This window comes from Mixophyes fleayi, chromosome 2 (assembly GCF_038048845.1).
Source record: "Mixophyes fleayi isolate aMixFle1 chromosome 2, aMixFle1.hap1, whole genome shotgun sequence".
NCBI lineage: Eukaryota > Metazoa > Chordata > Amphibia > Anura > Limnodynastidae > Mixophyes > Mixophyes fleayi.
Genome location: NC_134403.1, coordinates 142,744,766 through 142,765,232, shown reverse-complemented (window position 1 = coordinate 142,765,232; position 20,467 = coordinate 142,744,766). Strand labels below are relative to the sequence as shown.

The window sequence follows — 20,467 nt, the reverse complement described above, 5'->3', positions numbered from 1 at the left end:
CGAAGCCTTTTATATTGCATTTTTTTTATTATTCCACAATTGTATTAGCTATTTGGGCAAATCAATTGAAAGGAGGCTTGAAATGGTTAAAAAAAATATTAGCAATAGAAAAAACACAACACAAGGGTAAAATGATACAAAGTAGAAGCAACTATTCATGTGCCCTGCATAATTGATTTTAATGGCATGCATGTGTCTTTTATGAGTAAAACACAGAAAAAGCACATTAAGTAATTCAATAATTATAATATATCATAAAATATTAAGCTTTGCCATGTTGGAGTACACCTTTAAAAAACAATAATAACAGAATTAGTTTGTGAAAACATTTTAGCCAAATCTAAAATAATTAAACATAAAATCTCATCACTTTTACAACAGAGAACACTAATTTTATTAGATGTAAGTGATATAAACATGGCTTAGAAAAAATATATATATATATTATCTTCTTTTTAGAAATAGCAAGATTAGATAAAAAGTAAATAATATTAACTTTTCAGAAATTGATGCAGCTTAATCACCAGCCTAAAAAAATGTCTATTTGTTTTGTGAGGGCATGAAAAAATTATTGAAATAAACGTAAATTATGTTTTTTTGTTAGATGTTTTTGCATATTAAACAAATAGGTCTTAAAGTAGATATATTGTGCTCTAAAGTATCATTTTGATTGCACCATGCTACATATTGGAGGGCTTTATTTGTACTAGTGTAGAAAGAAAAGAAAACGATATACGTGACTAAATGTGCTAGCATTGTAATTGGAATTTTTTTTATCTAAAAAATAATCCAAAGAAAACCTGACATGGCATGCTGTCACAATAGCAAGCACAAATAAAAATAATACATTGATAAATTATATGTATATGTGCATTCTATGTAAATATATCTTATCGTTACATGCAGTATAATAAGAATGCTTGAAGGGGTGACAGTACTTTTAATAAAATCCATTAAGATATCATATAGCAAATATCCTGAGATGCTTCTGTTTCCAGTATTGTAACAATCTGAATAAAATCTGTTCTAAAACACGTTGGGCAAAATTCAGATTGTGCCCTTATTGGCACTGACTGCATATGTCAACATAACTGTGATGTACATATATATATATATAATGTAAAAACGGAATGTGAAATCCAAATAGCGCTTCACTTTTAACAGCCGCCCGCTGGAATTCAAAGGGAATATACACAACTTCCCAACAATTCATAGACAAATTACAATAATATGAAGACCTACAGGCGCTTATAAACATTCTTTCTAAATAAATAATAAATATAATACTTAAATTTGGTGATGACCACCCTCCGATTCTTATTTCTCACAAGTATTCATGTGATCATGGAACAGAGAAAAAAAGACAATATAGTGTAATACAGTCCAATTAATATATATAACAAAAAATAAAAAATAAATAAATAGTTCAATAGACACAGAAGATCTTCTCTTATATGTAGACACCCCCTATGGTGGGGTACTCACAAGGGTCAGATGAAATATAGGCTCATCAAAAGATAACTTGTCTTTTCTTTTCACAAAGTCTCCATCCATGGGATATTTCCATTGACACGAATTTTAGATGTTTCACCAGCATAAAAAAGGAAATAAAATATCTCTAGTGTGATATTGCTTGGATAAAAATGTATTCATATAATCACAGAGATATACAGTATAAAAACAAAGTATACACTATATTGTCTTTTTTTCTCTGTTCCATGATCACATGAATACTTGTGAGAAATAAGAATCGGAGGGTGGTCATCACCAAATTTAAGTATTATCTTTATTATTTATTTAGAAAGAATATTTATAAGCGCCTGTAGGTCTTCATATTATTGTAATTTTTATATATATATATATATATATATATATATATATATATATATATATATATATATATAAGTATCTACTGCACTCCAGTAAATTCATTTCATTCTTACTCTATTGTAAGCCTTTTATACTGAACACTGTGATTGCTAAATGTCACCCACTGTATTTCACTGGGGGTCATTTATGAACCAACATAACAGTGCAAAAATGTTGCAAAAGCTGTTTGTGACATCAAGCATCTGTATTTGTACCAGTTGCATCTATTTTTACGCTGACATGCATGGATATACTCTGTAAGAGAGCATCCTCTGGGGAGGTACTTGTTTTGATCTGATCAAGGGGCAACTCTAAGTAGTGTTTCTCTAGGATGTGTCTCATGAAGCGAAATAATCACAATTGCATCTGGTTAAGCTTCTGAATCACATTTCAAAATAAACTTTCATTTTTTGGACAATATATCCAATACATTCTTTGCTTCATCTCAGCATATAATCTAAAGCACAGGCAAAATTCTGCAAATGTATTTTAAATTCTTAAAATGCGAAATAATAACACTTGCAAAATGTGGTTCCCTTACTTTCCTGAGTAGCTAAGTGTTGGCCAAATGAGAAGTATATTGGTATTTACGAGGGATGGTAAAAATGTGATACTAGGAAGTGCTTTGAGCTGATTTTTTCACTTTTGCAAACCACAGTAAAAAAATCTGCAACTATGGCACAAAAGCATCTGAGCAGATGGATGTACTCTTTGGGCCAGAAAATAGAAGAAGAGATCTGCACACCAAAAATGAATGCAGTAAAAACATATTGCAATTGTTAACATTTTGGGCTTAAGAAAGTTATGATAATATAAAACTGCATTGTCTAGTAGAATGCACATCTCTCTTATTAACCTGCAATGTTGGCTTAAGAGATCTCAATGACAAAGTAGGGTTATGAATCGACGTATACACAAAATAGGCACAGCAGCGCAACAAAAATGTTTTTTACAGCAATATTTTTTTGATTCTTAAATGACCTCCACTGTATTTTATACATTGTGTCTGAAAGGAATATTTCAAGTGATAATTACAACTGTTCTAAGTGGAAAAATATACTGTACTGTAAAATGTGTAGCACATAGAAATGATAAAACATAAAGTTGCACAAGTTCAGTGCTTTCATGGGTTCCCGTATACTGTTGACATGAACGATAACTGTAATTTTCAGTACCAGGAGTGATCACAACAGAGGACAATGCAATGGAAATGGAAATGAAATTTCGTCAGCATAAAAGAAAAAGAAAACCCTCAAAAAAATGCACTCATAAAAATGTTCATGATATGGAACATTGTCAAAGGAAGCACACTGCAGCTGTGTCAATGACCACGGTGATAGATCTGACAGTTTAAAGTGAATATAAAAAAAATATGATGATTAAGATCCCATTCTTGAAATATCAGAAATTATTAAATGTGTATCTCAAGCAGTATTTTAAAAGTCCCAAAGGCATGTCCTTCTTCCATGGAAGATCTGCATTGTTCAAAGCTTAAAAATTGTCTTTGTGTCTGTTTCTTGAAACACTGTCCATAGCCGCAGAATATGTTTACTCAACTCATATGAACATGTGTGAGCACTGAGATGCGCTTGCACATACATTCATATCAGTATAGTGTATGCAGGTGAAAACTTTCCTCTCTCACTGCACACAATAAAAAGATTAGATATTCTTTGACTACTTAATGTTATCATAGGCATAGTTCGTCAGTTAACATAATATAACCAATAAATTAGGTTGAAGAGAGAAAAAGTGATAGGAAAAATCATTCTTGACCATCTGTCTATAGCATTCACATCCGTTAGGTCCGGGATTTTAATTTTTAACTGTGAGGATCTTCTCCTCAAATGGTTTTTCTTGTCATGAGGAGTAGTTCTGTCCATTGTGCGGCGCCCAAGTCCATCTCGAGTTACACTTTGTTTTCTGTACTGAATTCCTGAGTTGTCAAAAGCTGTTGTTGAATTTCGAACATCGGCTACACTGGTTGTAATTTCATTGCCAGTGACTTCATTATGGATTTCAAGTGTTGTCAACAGTATGTTTCCATGAGCATCCACCTTAAAAGAATATAAATAATATAAATATAAACACATTTGAATGAATTGTAAGAATGATTCATAGCTCATAAAAACCTGGATATGTCACCTGAAAATAAGCTGGGCATAGAAAATAGGGTAGGCAAAATGTTTGATTTGTGCATGAATTAAATTCCTTCCCAGTTATAACCCATCTATCTATCCAACTTCAACAATCCTTTGTTGGAGAAGATGCAGGGTGGAGGGGACACTGTCTCACATATGGGTGGCATTGTCCAAACCTAATGAGCTTCTGAGGAGAGGTTCATCATCTTATCAGAGAAATTACAAAAGTTCAATTCTTGTCTCTCATGCCCTAATCCGAGAGGTCCCAAAACATGCACTAAAATTGATAGGTCATATACTTCATGCATCCAGATGGTTAATATCACTTAACTGAAAGAAACCTTACATCTGCTTCCCAATGCTAACTGCTCTAATCAATAAAGTTTGGGAAATATAAAAACTGAAACACATTACCAGTGTAAAACATCATCAAAACTAGTGTAAATCATCATCTCCCTAATCAATTTAACAGCACGTGGAATGCATGGACTCTTTACTATGTATCCGTTTTATGTTCTCCCCTCTAAAACACTCTAACCTCAACCCCTCCCCCCTTCTTTCCCTTTCTCTATCTTACCCGTACTAATATACTAGCATTTTCTCTTCTTGTCGGATCTCTTTTGCGTGCTACCAAATTTTCTTAATCGTTTAAAACCTTATAATTACTGCCCTTGAGAATATTTACTGTCTTGCATGAACTCGTATTAAAAGAAATGTAGTTTGTAATGCCTACATGAATCCACAACAATTGTACCCTGCCCCTTTCATGCCTTTGACGACAAAACCCCCCCCCCCAAAAAAAAAACAGTGTTTTGTATTATCCAATATTACAAAAATCTATTTTATTTCATAGTTTATTTAATTTTATGTCACTGATGTAATTTAATCTAGTATTGCAATAATCTTAGCTGCATAGAAATCATTACCTCTCTTGGTAAAGTGCGTTTTGCTAGCATAGTTCATGACTGTGTGAACAAATCATACTATACATACTAAATTTTTATTTAAATTTTTATGCAAAAAAAAACAAATCCAAAGACCCTAGTTTCACATATAATAAGCAGGATTGATTTGTTTCATTTCTAAATGTCTATGTAAATGCTGTAAAACAACTTTCTGGCTGGTTTGTTGACAAAAGTATAAAAGAACATGCAGATGACAATCAAGACAAAACAAATTTACATACATTCCAACATTTGGGTAGGTGGCACAATGAGGGGGGGACGGACATGAGTGAATGACAATACCTCCCAACATTCCCAGTGATCGGGACAAAAGAGCCCTGAAATCAGGACTGTCCTGTCTAAAGTGAGACAGTTGGTGGATATGGACCTAGGTAGCTTATTCCGAAATCACAACACAAAAAATTGAACAATAGTTTTTTTGCAGAGGATGATGGGTATGGTTGTATATGTCTAATATATATTCTACAATCATAAATGGTCATATATAGATCTCTATCACAGCACAAAGAGGAAGTGTGTATGTTTATATGGGTTTCCTCCAGGTGCTTTCGGTTTCCTGTGACAGTCTAAAAACACATAGATAGGTTTAATTGGCTTCTGACAAAATGGACCCTAATCTGTGTATGTACTTGTATTCTGATTGTGGAATATTGACCTGTTTGCACAATAACACTGGGGAACTGAGCCACAGTGGGTACACAAAATGAGGTCCCCATGAATGTAGCTATGCTAGTCAAGGCAGGAGACCTTGCTAATAGACCAAGCATCAAAATCTGGCATGTCGAACAAAAACTGTGTGTGTTGATGCCATGGAGGGGAAACTATGGGGTATATTTCTTAAACTACGGGTTTGAAAAAGTGGAGATGTTGCCTATAGCAACCAATCAGATTCTAGCTGTCATTTTGTAGAATGTACTAAATAAATGATAATTAGAATCTGATTGGTTGCTATAGGCAACATCTCCACTTTTTCAAACCTGCAGTTTATTACATCTAGCCCTATGTGTACTTTATCACTGTCTGTTAGTGGAACCGCAGGCTAGATTACATGAAGTCCTCTGCCACATTATGGAGCTGCCATGGTCCTTCTTATACCAGAAGAAAAGGGTTTTGCAGCTTCTTCTCCTGATTACACATAATGGCAATCACAGAGAGAGACTGTTACAGCCATCTGAAAGGAAGGTAGGAACAGTGGGCTATCACACAGCCCTGGTGTCTAAATATTAATATCCTAAGTATCATTGGTGGCAGCTCTGATTATAGCCTTAATAGCAGCAGAGACGAGTTTGTCCCTGACCCTCAAGAGGAGAGTGGTTCAGACACCAGTAACAGCAGTGATAGGACACCACTGCAGGGAAGCGGTACAAAAATAAATAACACAGGGACTTGTTCTACACACAGCAATTCTCTACCTGATTGCAAACATATTTTAATCACAGAAGGATGAAAATCAGATTGAGTACATCTGTCAGAAACTTTGAGAAATGGGAAGGCTACTGTTACATACCAGAAGAACTGCCCCTTTGCAAGAAATGGAAGACTTTTCATTTCCGCCAAAGTTTCTGCTAGTACTAAACGCTACGAAACTGGTAGCTGACTATGACAATGAAACCCGTACATTCAAGACTCTCTCACTGGCATTGTAGGGTGGCCGTGGCTTGCAAAAGATTTTGAGCGCTGTGGAAAACTAAACAATGATGAAGGGCTGCACTGCTATAGAGAAAAATGCACACACCGTCAGGAAGATTATCAGACAGTATGGAATGAAATGGTCTCATCGGTTGCCTTAAAAATTTTGAAGGAGTCAAGATGGAGCAAGAAACATCAAGCGTACCACAGCAATTAATCCATCAAGCCTTCACTTAAAAACTGGGTGTTGCTTCCAAAGGTCACTCTGGCACAGATGATCTTATTCAATCAAAGAAGGGAAAGGGACGTTTCCAAGATGCTTTTAACTACATTTTGTTGCAGAGATGTTTCAGATCTCCATGAAGATGTTGCCCTAGCGCATTCTGAGCTTGAGAAGAAGCTCTACCAGCACTTGACTAGTACTGAAATCAAATCCTGCTACCACCAGCAATGCAAAGTGCTATAGAACTTCTTGCAGTGAAGTGTGAAGAATTTGGAGTGGCCACTAAAAATTTCTACATGTTTGTAAGACCAGCTGCTTTGTCACATTTCAGAGGTTACATTTATATTGTATATTCCTTTTTATTCAGGTATGTAAAGCTAAAAATCCCCAAACGCTGTCGTTAATGAAATTTCAAAAGCATGTTGCTACTCTTTCACAATTCTCAAGCTATTGGACACAGAATTGGGCACACCATCAGGGTGCACCAGCAATATTACCTCTTCCCAGAAGGTAGCCTTCAGTTAGCCAAGAGCAGCAATTAACTGAGACTGGCTGAATTCAAAGGCAAGAATCTGGAAGAGAAGAACATTGATCCAGACGGTAGGTTTGAAATCTCATATCCAATATATGGATTTAATTTTTACCTTTTAAATCGGTTATTTATATATCCATTTTTATTTAGAACTGATCCAGCTACAGAGGGACAAGTCAGAGCATAAGCAATCCCCTCAAGCAGAGAGACAGTTTGGTATGCAGTCCCCCAGCACATTCCTTTCAGAAAGGAGATGATGTAAGGATCTTGCAGCATGGTGCCAAAGCAATAACCAAGGCTTTCAAAAGTTGGTGAGGCAGGTCACATAATCGAATGAGTGTATGAGCCTGCAGTTTCAATGATGGCCAGTGGTGGAGTGCACACAATTTCCCTTCCGCGGCAAAAACACACACATACTTGTTACAAACAAAAAAATGAGTCGTTGGGACATGACAGATTTTAATGCAAGGTATTCTGAACTAACTAGCAGAGTCAATTTTGTAGTGACTTCATTTTCTGTCCACACTCTGGGGAGATTCAATTGACGGCAATGTGGTGCTAGGACATCACGGCAACATCTGGCTGTGCACATTGCTGGCAATTACAGTAGGAATCTCCACTCTGCTTTGTGGCAACTGCACAAGTCTCTGGATGGTGCTGTTGCCACAAGAGCAGACTCTACTGTATGTACTAGGAACTAGAGGGTTTCTCGTTTTGTATTCTTTAATGAGGGGTGGAGCAGGCAGGGGCCCTGTTTATCAGATTGTAGGGGGCACCAAAATTTCTGATGGCAGTCCTGGTAACAAAGCACGGGTTGTGTTGTCTAAAATTAAAGTTCACTGAACTGTTTATTTTGTTTGCTGTTGCAAAATATGCAATACATGCTTTTTCTTTTCAAGAAAATTATATCCATGTGCAAAATTGAGCATACCTGTGCTTATTATTGTTTGAGCTATTTGGTGGAAACCATAAGCGATCAGACAGGCACGGATAATTAATATTCACTACTTCTGCTCACTGAAGCTTGCACTTCAGAACCTGTGCTTATCTGCTGAGTTTACAATACTGACAAAAGTGTCAGACCTGAATACGCCAGGCGTAAAGTATGTGTTATTTCTCCTTATCAGACCGGAACTGATTAAATAAATGTTTCAACAATATTATTATTAAATGATAGAACTGGGCTCAAATGTTAAACTGCATGAAAGCATTGCCTGTATTGACTAAATTGAAATTCCACTGAAGTGGTGATTTTGTTTACTGTTGCAAAATATATGTTTAGACTTTATTAAAGGACATGATTATTTTAAAAAGCTCTGGGTTAAAAGTGTTTTTATATCATGTATTCAACCACACTATTTAAAAGCCTAGACTGTAATATTCTATTTAGAGATCAAGGTTTATTTTCCATTAATGTACGGTAGTGAAGTATATGGTAATAGTTATTATGTATAGTGGATATATTATCTGCATATTGCCATATATTCCAACTAATTTTTTGAAGAAGGCACCATAAATAGCAATAATAACAGTGCCACCATAAAGCTTAGGTGTGGACAATGAGAAACTATGTTGCACAATACAAATAGTAAGCTAAATTAATATGATAACCAACTTTACCTCTAAACTATGTGATCTGCAAATGGAAGAGTTACACATGGAATTAAACTTATTGGTTTTGTTGGACAAAAGATTCTCCAAGCGGGATTTTGAGGATAACTCCACCAAAATCTGTAAATGCAGTTTTTCAGTTCACTACAACAAAGAAGAATACCAAATATTACTTAGGGTCCAGCTATTCTCCTAATTCAGCTGATCCCCAAATATGTGGAGACACTGACAGTTTGTTATTTATGTCCCCCTTGTGTAAACTTCCCATTTGTTTTGAATGGGAAGCTCACGGAGGAGGGGCATTGACAACATCGGTGCCTGTCTGAAACCAGCAAGCAACAGAAGCAACGAAAATAGCATCTATGAACTGTTACAGATGGTGAATCCACTGGAACCCAGGTAAATAATTTTCAGTTCTGCCATGTAATTTAATAAATTTGTTTATCTTATATTACTTCCCTCTTCAGTCTGCTAAGCTTAGAAGGGATGTTAATCACATTGGCGCTCAAAGTACCAATGTGGGAGAAAGTGACAAGTATATGTGCTGCAAAAAGATTGGGCTGGAAAAAGGTTTACCAGTTCTGGCTCCACAATCTGAACCAGGAACGGACCTAGATTTTTTTCTAGGGGGGTGGGGGATTGTGTAAAATAGTGCCCTGTCTCCTTTTTCATTCCTAGCAGGGGATGCAGCACTATGCCATGTACATGCATCTGTCAGCAGAGACAGGCGATCAGAGGATGCTGCTCAGCCACTTTGTGTTTAAAACATGGGTGGGCAGGAATCTGGGTCTGCCTTGCAGCTGACAGGCATATATACATAGCGTTCTGCCTCAGGCAGTCAGCCTCCCAGTCTAGGGAGGGATATCGCCCTGATCACCCCTCTCTGGATCAGCCACTGATTTGAGCAGTTAGACCTGTATTCTAAACTATTATGTTAAACAACTGTATTTTATAGTACTTGAATTGTTATATGGTATGTTATATTATGTTTATATATTAGTTTATATGTTATGCAGACTAATTTGGACTACAAAGTCATAATTCAAACAACAAATGTGTGAAAAACAACAAAAATAATATTAGGATTGTGCCCTAATTGGAATTCAATAATTGCGAGTTAAAATAATATGTCGGTCTCCTTAAAATACTGCTGTGTAGTGTGAGAATTTGTGATGAGTGCCGAATACTGATGTGATGAGGCAAATCTCTAAATTTGTGCTAAAAGGTTACAATATAAAATATAAAATTATAGATAATTAAAAATAAATAACCCTCAGTGTAATGTTGAGTACCATACCTTGACCCCACCTGTTATGTTCTGGAGAGATGAGCAGTATATAAATGAAAGAGCCCTCTGCCTACTGCCTAAAATACCCCCTTATAAAATAGCTCTCACTGCATTATTTATATTTGAGGGTTCTCAGGCTCAGATAGCCCACTCCTATATATAAGAGTGGATGACCTGCATTTTAAAATAGAAGAATATTCAGATAAAGTCAAACAACTGAAATAGTTGGATAATACAATTATATAAACTATATAACTATACAACTATATAACTATACAACTATAGAAAAATATTATACCCGGTTGCTTTCAAACTTGGAGCGATCATTGTTTGCTTTGGCTGTCTTCTCTGCAAGCTTCTTTTGCATTTGAGGGCCTCTTCCAAAGAAGATGTAATTGACAAATGCATACTCCAGTAAGGCCAAAAACACAAACACAAAGCATCCCATCAAATACATATCAATGGCTTTAACATAAGGGATCTTGGGCAATGTTTCTCTGAGATGAGTGTTGATCGTAGTCATAGTCAGAACAGTAGTTATTCCTAAAAAAAAACAAGCATTATTCATTAGTACTCTCAAACTCATCCTTTATTTGTAAAGTGCATTAAGAGAAATTAAAGGACCACTGAACTCTCAAACTGATATGTTCATATATGAACTATGAATTAAAAATACAATATTAACCTGACCCCACACACTGATAGAAAGTAAGTATTACTTTCCCACTCTCTTATAGACAGCTAAAACTCCTCCCACATCTTTAGCACTGTGTCCTGAGATTTGATACAGGTTGTAAAGTAAGAGACTACAGGCATTTGAGTTGCTATGACATCACTGGACCGGCCCCTGTACATGAATCCACCAATCCCTCAATGAACAGCAACAGAACAGTGACATGCAGAAATACAATGTTCATGGAAAACGATAATAATTTAGCTAGGAATTACCAAAACATCATATTCTGTAGCTCTCTTTACATATAAGGTTTTCACACCGTATTTATTATGTAGCAGAAGTGCTCAAATTAAAATTAATAAGACCTGGTTTCTTAATTACTATGGGTAACATAATAAAATAGAAGCAACAAATAACCCTTAGTAACAAATCAGCAATTAGGTTTAATGAGTCCTTCTTCTTAGATTAAAACAAGATGTCTGATTGTTAGTGTCCAGTTGCTAGGGGTTACTGCAAACTTTTTGCACCTGTGAAAAATGATTTCTATTATCCTACCACTTGTTCTCTACAATGGGTACAGTTATTAGTATTTGTCCTTTTTTACTATGCTACAATGACATATGTCCACCTTTAAAAGAAACATGTAACATTCAAAGAAGTCAACAGCTTCAAAAGCTATACAAACTACAATAAACAAACCACACCCAGCTTCTAAAAACTTTTAAAAACAGCTGAAGCACAGATTTGAGGTGTAAATATTAATTCATTCATCTAAGACAACAAAATAACAAATATTAAATGTTATTAACAGGCATGATATTTATAGCACTATTGTATTTGCATTTTATAGGTGTTTTTGTTGTAAAACTGCTATGGAACTGTTAAATAATTTTCTACTACACTGGTATTTTTTTTTTTACTTTTCATTGTCTGTTTTCCAATCATTATGCCACATGTTGAATGTTCTCATTCAGTTCATTCAGCACAGTCCGTAGAGAAAAAACTACAATTATTTTTGCTGTATAAATTCAAGTTTTGAATTCCACAACAATGACGTTGACAGTATTATTAGGTTGCCAATTGAAATGTAGACTGTATTATTAAATCAATAATCTGAATGTAGACAGTGTTATTAGCTCAACGACAGTAGGTCGACAATTCAAATGTCGACAGTATTATTAGGTCGACAATTGAAATGTCAACAGTATCATTAGGTTGACCATTCGAATGTTGACGGTATTAGTAGGTTGACGATTCAAATGTAGACAGTATTATTAGCTCGACAATTCAAATGTAGACCGTATTATTAAGTCGACAATAATATTAATAATACTGTCAAACCATGTGAATTGTCGATATAATGTTCAGAAATCGACTTTCTGAATGTCGACCAAAATAATGTCTAGCCGTTGACCGAATACCCTTTGAAATCATGTGGTTTGATGTCCGGTTTTCCATTTAGTAAATCTCATAGTTACAAATTGCTAAGTAAATCTCCCACATTGTGTTTATATAGCCACACAGGTGATAAAATATATGTTGTATAACAATGGCTACCTCATAGATTTGTAATCTAGTTAAAGTTGTTGCAGATACAGGTTTTTTTTTTGATTATCGGACTGAATTAGCCATGCACATACATGCAGTGCAGGAGAGGCATTAAAATGACTTGCTGCCTAGGACATCACTATGAAGTTAGTAAGTTTAACTACAACTAGCACTAAATTCCCTATCAGTAGTTAACAACTTCCCAACTGCCCACTGCCTTTCTATTGTCATCACAGTCGATATATTGATCTGAGATGTAAAATAGTAGTGGGCATTGCACTCCTGAGCACACTGCCATTAATGGACCCAGGCTGTCAGTAGCCCAAGCATCCAGGAAGTAGCAGAAACTGATTGATTAGGTTCCCACTTTGCCTATCAATCAATATGAGTATTGTGTTAAAACTACTGAAGTACCTGAGCACTTTGTAGCAATAAAACATTATTTAAAAAAAATGTTGATTCAAATCTAAAAAAAATTAGTAAAACAAATGAATTGCTCAGCTAAATATAACAACTTTAGTCATTGTCAATGACACTCATACATTAAGACATGAGTGTCCGGCACTCATGTGTGAATGTCACACCAATTAAGGTCAACCCAATATTTGACAAATGGTACCAGTCACCCTGCCATTTATTCTCCCATCCAATCCCTATCCTAACTTGCTTCTACCTTTGTACATGCCATTTCTCATGTGTATCGACAACACAGTGTGAGGGTAAAAGAAATAAAAAACATTAAAAAAACTAAAATGCAGACCTTGGACCCCGTACTCTATACCAGTTTCAGTCTACACATATTGGTATTTCTATACTCATGAGAACTGATTACAGTTTATGACACATATTTGGAGTAGCTCTTATTACAAATAGGAGAAGAAAGACATGGCAGTTTTTTAAATAAAACATATGTTTGTCTTTTTCTCTATATAATGTAAATAAAATAAGAAGATATTATACCATTCTTCTACTAAATGGAAGGTTTATCAATTAAAAAGCAACAACAATATAATACTTATGCTACCTAGGTAAAAGTATGCAGACACCCTTACAACTAGTGTGTTTAGCCATTTCAGACACACCCACTGCTAACAGGTACATAGAATCAAACATATAGCTATTTAATCACCATAGTTAAATATTAGTAGTATAATGAGTTGTACTGCAGAGCTCAGTGGCTTTCAACGTGGCAGTTTCATAAGATGCCACTTTCCCAACAAGTCAGTTCATCAAATTTCTGCCCTGTTCGAGCTGCCGTGGTCAACTGTAAGTGCTGTTATTGCGAAGTGGAGGTGTCTAGAAGCAACAACAGCTCAGCCATAATGCGGTAGGTCGCCGAGTGCTGAAGTGTGTAGCTTGTAAAATCATCTGTCCTCAGTTGCATCAACCACCACTAGGTTCCAAACTACCTCTGGAAGCTACTTTAGCACAAGAATTGCTCATTGTTCATTCAAGCTTGATGAATTGGGCTTCAATGGCGAGCAGCCGCATACAGGCCTCAAAAGTTGACTGAAGTGGTGTAAAGCACACAGCCATTGGCCTCTGGAGCAGTGGAAATGCATTGCCTCGATTATCATCATGCTTCACCATCTTGCATTCTGATGTATGAATCTGGGTTTGGCAGATGACAGGAAAACACTTTCTACCTGAATGTGTATTTCCAACTATAAAGTTTGGTGGATGAGGTTTGTAGCTTTTTTTTGTTTGGCCTATGTCCCTTAGTTCTAGTGAAGGGAAGCTGAATGCTATATCATAAAAACACATACTAGACAATTGAGACCTTCCAACATTGTGGCAACACTTTGGAGAATTCCATTTCCTGTTTCAGGATGACAATTGTCACATGCACAAAACACGGTTCATCAAAAAATGGTTTCCCGAGTTTGGTGTGGAAGAACTTGAATGGTCAGCACAAAGCCCTGACTTAATCCTATCGAACACCTTTCAGATGAATTTGAATGCCAACTGCAAACAAGGCCCTATCTATGCTCAACATCAGTGACCAACCTCACTAATACTCTTGTAGCTGAATCTAGTGTAAAACCTTCCAAATAAAGTGACGACTGTAATAGCAGTAAATGGAGGACCAATTCAATATTAATGCCCATGGTTTTGCAATGACATGTTAAACAAGCATATATGGATGTGATGTTTTGGTATCCACATACTTTTGGCCATGTAGTATGTACAAACAAAGAAAAAGTTACAATCTGTAAAACGGCACATTGCCAAAATGTGAAAGTTAGCTTGGTCATCCAGTAAGAAAATGTTTAACTTAGTGTTTGTTTTGTCACTTTTGTGTGGATTGTATCTTTTGGTCAAATGAGAATATATCATTCTAGGTTTACCCATTTGGTTGATGAAACAAAACTTTGCTCATATTTGCACATATCTGGTTGTCAGGGTGTTAGGCCAAATGACAAGATCACTGACTACACGCACATAACTAAGCGGTTATCAGCTAACCAGCTTTTATTTAGCACTACTCAATCAAATTCTCTACAAAGAAATGCTCATGTGACACACAACAATTCCGAATAGAGCCAGATGTAAGAAAAACTTTAACTTGACATATGGATATTGTACAATTTACTACCATCACGCAATAGGTAAATAGTAGTAGTAGTACATAAACATTATTATTTTCTTAGTAGTGACCCTTTAACATTTTGTGAATTACATATTTCTAGCAGTTCTACATTCATTACTCTGTATTTATTTATTTTATTAATATTTTACTCTAATTATGATTAGATGTATAGTTTCAGTTTAAAGTTGTACTAAAGTTCTCACTCTTGTACCACTTATTCCAGCTGTGCCCTCATAAAATTAGCCTAAAATCTATATCATGAGCAGGGCCCTCCCTTCCCTTTCTTTATCATGTATGCATTTATTTTGTCTACCTTGTAAGTCGCTGTTTTATGTATGTCCTGTTTTGTCCACTGTCCGGCTCAGCAGAGCACTGCGGCGCCTTACTTGTTAAAGCACATTACTAAAGAATACATCTATTCACCAGAATCATACCGAGGGCAACTCTTGCGGCTGATGCATCATAGTTGATCCAAAATGATACCCAGGATAATATAGTAATCAATATGGATGGCATGTAGGTCTGAAGTATGAAGTATCCAATATTTCTTTTTAACTTGAAGCTCAGGGAAAGTCTAGGATAGGAACCTGAAATAAAAAACCAAGATGAAGTGCAAGTCAGTTATTCTACCGAAATAATATAAAAGCTGAATATGTTGGTCACAAATCTGTATTTAAATAATGTTTGTGAACAAGTATTCCAAGGCAAAAATATGAATTAATTATCTGTATAGAGTATCTGTCACACCAACTAATCTTAAGACATTTTTCAAGTTAACAGCACTTAGGAATATGATAAATGAGTGCATATGTTATTTCATTACATTTTCTGCCAAAGTCCCTTCACAAGGAAATATTATATTCTTCCAACAGGATGCTTCTTGCTTAAAATATTCACCCAGAGAAAAAATATGTACTGAACATTGCTAATTTCCACTAGTCAGCCTCACAGAAACTTCAGGACAATGTAACTGGTTACAGTTCTGCCACAAAAACAAATATAACACAAATAGCACATATGTTTATATGTTATAAGATGAAAAGTAATTCAATGTGAACAGAACTGGAAGTAATGAAAATACTTATTTTACGCCAAGTTCAGATGGGTGGGTTATTTTGGAGCCTGTTTGAAGCAATCTGATGCTTCACATATGCTCCTAATACGGTCCAAAAATTGTTCTATAGTCACTTTAATAAATTCCAAAAAATATCTACTCAATGTCTAAGAGCATTTTTCTTTACAAAATACTAGGTTCGTGGGAAATTAGACTCTGTTACATAATCATAAATATAGTCTGAGCAAAAAAGGCCTATAGTGTTTAGGCAAACAGAAAATAAATGCGTGTCTGAATGTAGTCTAACATTTAATAGGGATCTCACAAGCATGCAACTTTTTTTGCACTGCCGTGTGCTCCTGGTAATTAACTGTTATGACTCCTAGGGGTAGATTTATTAAACATTCTTTAAAGGAAAAGTTGAGGTGTTGTCCATAGCAACCAATCAGATTCAAGCTATCATTTTCTAGAATATACTGGAGGCAACACCTCCACTTTTCCTTTTTAAAAGGTTTGATAAATCGACCCCGTAGTATCATTTTAATATTGTTCCAGAGTTCAATTATATGGGACAGTTGTGCTCCTCTATCTTGCTCTCCTTTCACAGCAGGCTGAATATAAAGAAAGTTTAGGGATTATTGATCCCTATTTTAAATTGAAGGTGCATACTTGTGGACTGCTTACAAAATGAATCACCTATCAATAACAGAGCAAGAAGCATTACACTTTGTGAATAAGGAAATATATGTGCAACTACACCTTCCATTTGACACAGGGATCACTATGCAGTTTTCCTTCAATGTTCCATTAACCATGCTGTAAACAAAGCACAGCTCAAAGCAAAACATTGGTAAAATAAATCAACTGTATATAGAAACTGTAATGGGCAAGCTTAATTCTAAGCTAAGTGAACTGGCGGAGCCTTCAGCGATCAGCCGCAGTGACGTCTTGCCTGATATCTCATTTTTGCTCATGTCTCAAACATCAAGGGCCTGAGTCATTCAGGCATGTATCTGGCGATTTTGAGCATATTGTACGCAAAATCACCCTGCGCATGCACATAGCTGGGGCATACAGCCATGCACGGAGCCCTGGCAGCTGCATATGCGGACACAATATCATAGTGATATGGATATCACTTACTACAGCCTACGATTTCAGGGAGTGAATGGGGTTTGGCTGTAATTAAGTTTCAATGAGGGCATTCCCGGTGCAGAAACATCCAAGTCAGGTTCAGGCACAAGCTCGAGTAGGCCGGTTTCCAGGCATAAAGTCTGCACCTGCTAGGGGTCTTGTTTAAATCTCCGCTGTCAATTGTAAACAAACACAGCTGCACACCGCTTGTCATCTAATAGAATTGTGAACTTTGCTCCCTACACCTGCATACACTTCTCTCATTAAACACGGTTAAACACCACTATATTAAGACCGGTGGAGGATGCTCATTATGGTGCCATTATCGTCTAAGTGGAATTTTTTTTTCCTTGATTTGTGAATTTACTACTTCCTATTCTTCCAAGTTTTCCCAATACATTTATATATTTGTTTTCTTTGTTGTTGATTTTTTTCTCCTTGCAGTTCCTCCAAGTTTGCCCAGTTCATTTCAATTTTGCCCTTCCTTTTTATATTTTTTATTTTGTTTTACAGTTAGATAATGAGCCCACTTTGCAGGTGTAAGTATATTTGCAATGTTTAATGTCCAAACAGCTGAAAAAGTTTACAAGCCATGACAAAAAAAAGTACTTTTTGGACCACTTCATCTTTCTTAGTCACATTTAGTGTTTCTTTGAGTGCTTGAGGACAACAGCCATCAACCCCTCCAAAACCATCAAATGGTCCATGGTTAACGGCCCAGGGAGTGTAACTTCAGGCCACGTGTTAGACTCTTTTAGATGTCTGATGCTGAAATGGTCCATCGCTATCAGCTCCCGCCTCATGTCATTATGGACACCCTGAGCATTGTGCAGAGTGACCTAGAGCCAATGCGCAACATCCCGACAGCAATACCGTCATTGACCAAACTGTTGGCGGTATTACATTTTTGCACTTCATTCCTTCAGTCATGTGCAGAAGGCTGTTCTGCTGGCGTTTTTGCCGCAGCTCAAGCAAATCATTCATCTGCCACTTGATGAGGAGTCCCTTGTGCCAATAAAGCGGCATTTTCCCATCACAGCCGGCTTTCCGCACGTCATAGGGGTAGTAGACGGAACACATGTAGTCCTGGTGCTGTCGGGTGGGAATGCTTCAATTTATTTGAATCAGAAGCAGTTCCACTGGATAAATGTTCATGCTATATGTGATCCCTCTCTCCTCATTAGAAACCTGGTAGCTGTGTGGCCAGGAAGTACACATACCTGATTGCCTTCCAGCAATCAGGTATGTGGTGAAGATTATAACAGAGGCAAGGAGGTGCAAGTATACATGGTGATGCATGGGTTGTTAGGTACTATTTCCATTTTATTAAATTATTTATAAATAAGCATTGCTATATGATGTACTTGGAAACTGGGAGCAGGACCATAATTTGTTAATATGCACACCATTGCCATTATATAGCATGTAATAATGGGAATTTTTATGGGGGTTGTTTTTATTTTTAGAATATGGGCAGATTACCATGGAGTAGACAAATATATTTGTCCTTAATTTTTAGGTGTGATGTTTACCTGCTTCCCAAAAAAATCTATTTGAAAATTTTAAAAGGACCTCCACTTTTTTTATTTTCGCCTTTGCTTCTCTGAATGCATCTGGCCACTATCTTGACATAGCAAATATGGCACCATTTGTAAACCAACATGTTATGTTTTTTGGGGGGGCTAGTTGTTTGTCATAAATATTTTACCCTTTGTTTTCTTAGTAACCCTCTATATGAGACAACACATACCCTTTTCGCCCTTGGCTCCTCACTCCTATCTTGAGCCCACACAAGGAGCAGGAAGTGTCATACAACTCAGCACATAACGCCACTAGATCGGTTGTAGAGTGGGCATTTGGCTTTTTAAAGGCCAAATTACACTGCCTGGACCAGTCCGGAGGTGCTCTTATGTATGTGCCGAGGACTGTATCTGATATCATTGCTCTGTATGGGGTGTTCCATAACATCGCTATTAGGAGTAGAGATGAGCGCACTCGGATTTCTGAAATCCGAGCCCACCCGAACGTTGCCGATCCGAGTCGGATCCGAGACAGATCCGGGTATTGGCGCCAAATTCAAATCTGAAACTGAGGCTCTGACTCATAATCCCATTGTCGGATCTCGCGGTACTCGGATCCTATAAATTCCCCGCTAGTCGCCGCCATCTTCACTCGGGCATTGATCAGGGTAGAGGGAGGGTGTGTTAGGTGGTCCTCTGTACTGGTAGATCTCGTGCTGTGCTGTTTAGTTCTGTGCTGTGCTGTTTAGTTCTGTGCTGTGCTGTGTTCTGCAGTATCAGTCCAGTGGTGCTGTGTGCTGTGCTCTGTCCTTCTGAGGTCAGTGGTGCTGCTGGGTCCTGTGCTGTGTCCTGTTCAGTCCAGTGGTGCTGTGTCCTGTGCTCTGTGCTTCTAAGGGCATAGTTATTTCCCCAATATTCCCCTGTGTTTAAAAAAATAAAAAAAAGTTATTTAAAAAAATACCAAAAACTAATTTAATTTTTTTTAATTACCACAAAATTTGCACAACCATTCCTGCAGTATAAGCCCATTGGTACTGCAATATTACCAAGTTCACACATTCAGCAGTAAAAGTCCAGTGGTACTGCAATATTACAAAGTTCACACATTCTGCAGTATCAGTCCAGTGGTGCTGTGTCCTGTGCTCTGTCCTGCTGAGTTCCGTAGTGCTGCTGGGTCCTGTGCCGTGTCCTGTTCAGTCCAGTGGTGCTGTGTCCTGTGCTCTGTGCTTCTAAGGGCATAGTTATTTCCCCATTATTCCCAAGTTTTTAAAAAATAAAAAAAAAGTAAAAAAAAATTAAAAATTAAAAATTAAAAAAAAAATATATAATTATAACCAAATTTGCAAAACCAATCCAGCAGTATAAGTCCATTGGTACTGCAATATTACCAAGTTCACACATTCTGCAGTATCTTGTGCTACATATAATGGAGACCACAAATTTGGAGGATAAAGTAGGGAAAGATCAAGACCCACTTCCTCCTAATGCTGAAGCTGCTGCCACTAGTCATGACATAGACGATGAAATGCCATCAACATCGTCTTCCAAGCCCGATGCCCAATCTCGTAGTACCGGGCATCTAAAATCCAAAAAGCCCAAGTTAAGAAAAAGTAGCAAAAAGAGAAACTTAAAATCATCTGAGGAGAAACGTAAAGTTGCCAATATGCCATTTACGACACGGAGTGGC

The 20,467-nt window shown here is 36.7% G+C and overlaps 1 protein-coding gene across 2 annotated transcripts in view; it reads right to left on the bottom strand.

Moving 5' to 3' along the window:
* Positions 1-382: 382 nt before the first annotated feature.
* The window catches only part of GABRB3 (gamma-aminobutyric acid type A receptor subunit beta3), a 287,252-nt gene continuing 267,167 nt past the window's right edge, over positions 383-20,467 (bottom strand). For both annotated transcript variants that reach the window (XM_075200113.1, XM_075200112.1), the window contains 3 exons: positions 15,507-15,659; positions 10,557-10,801; positions 383-3,926 (listed from right to left, as the gene is read on the bottom strand). In XM_075200113.1, coding sequence (XP_075056214.1) covers positions 3,576-3,926; positions 10,557-10,801; positions 15,507-15,659 — 749 coding nt within the window. In that variant the 3' untranslated portion in view covers positions 383-3,575. The remainder of the gene's footprint in view (positions 3,927-10,556; positions 10,802-15,506; positions 15,660-20,467) is intronic.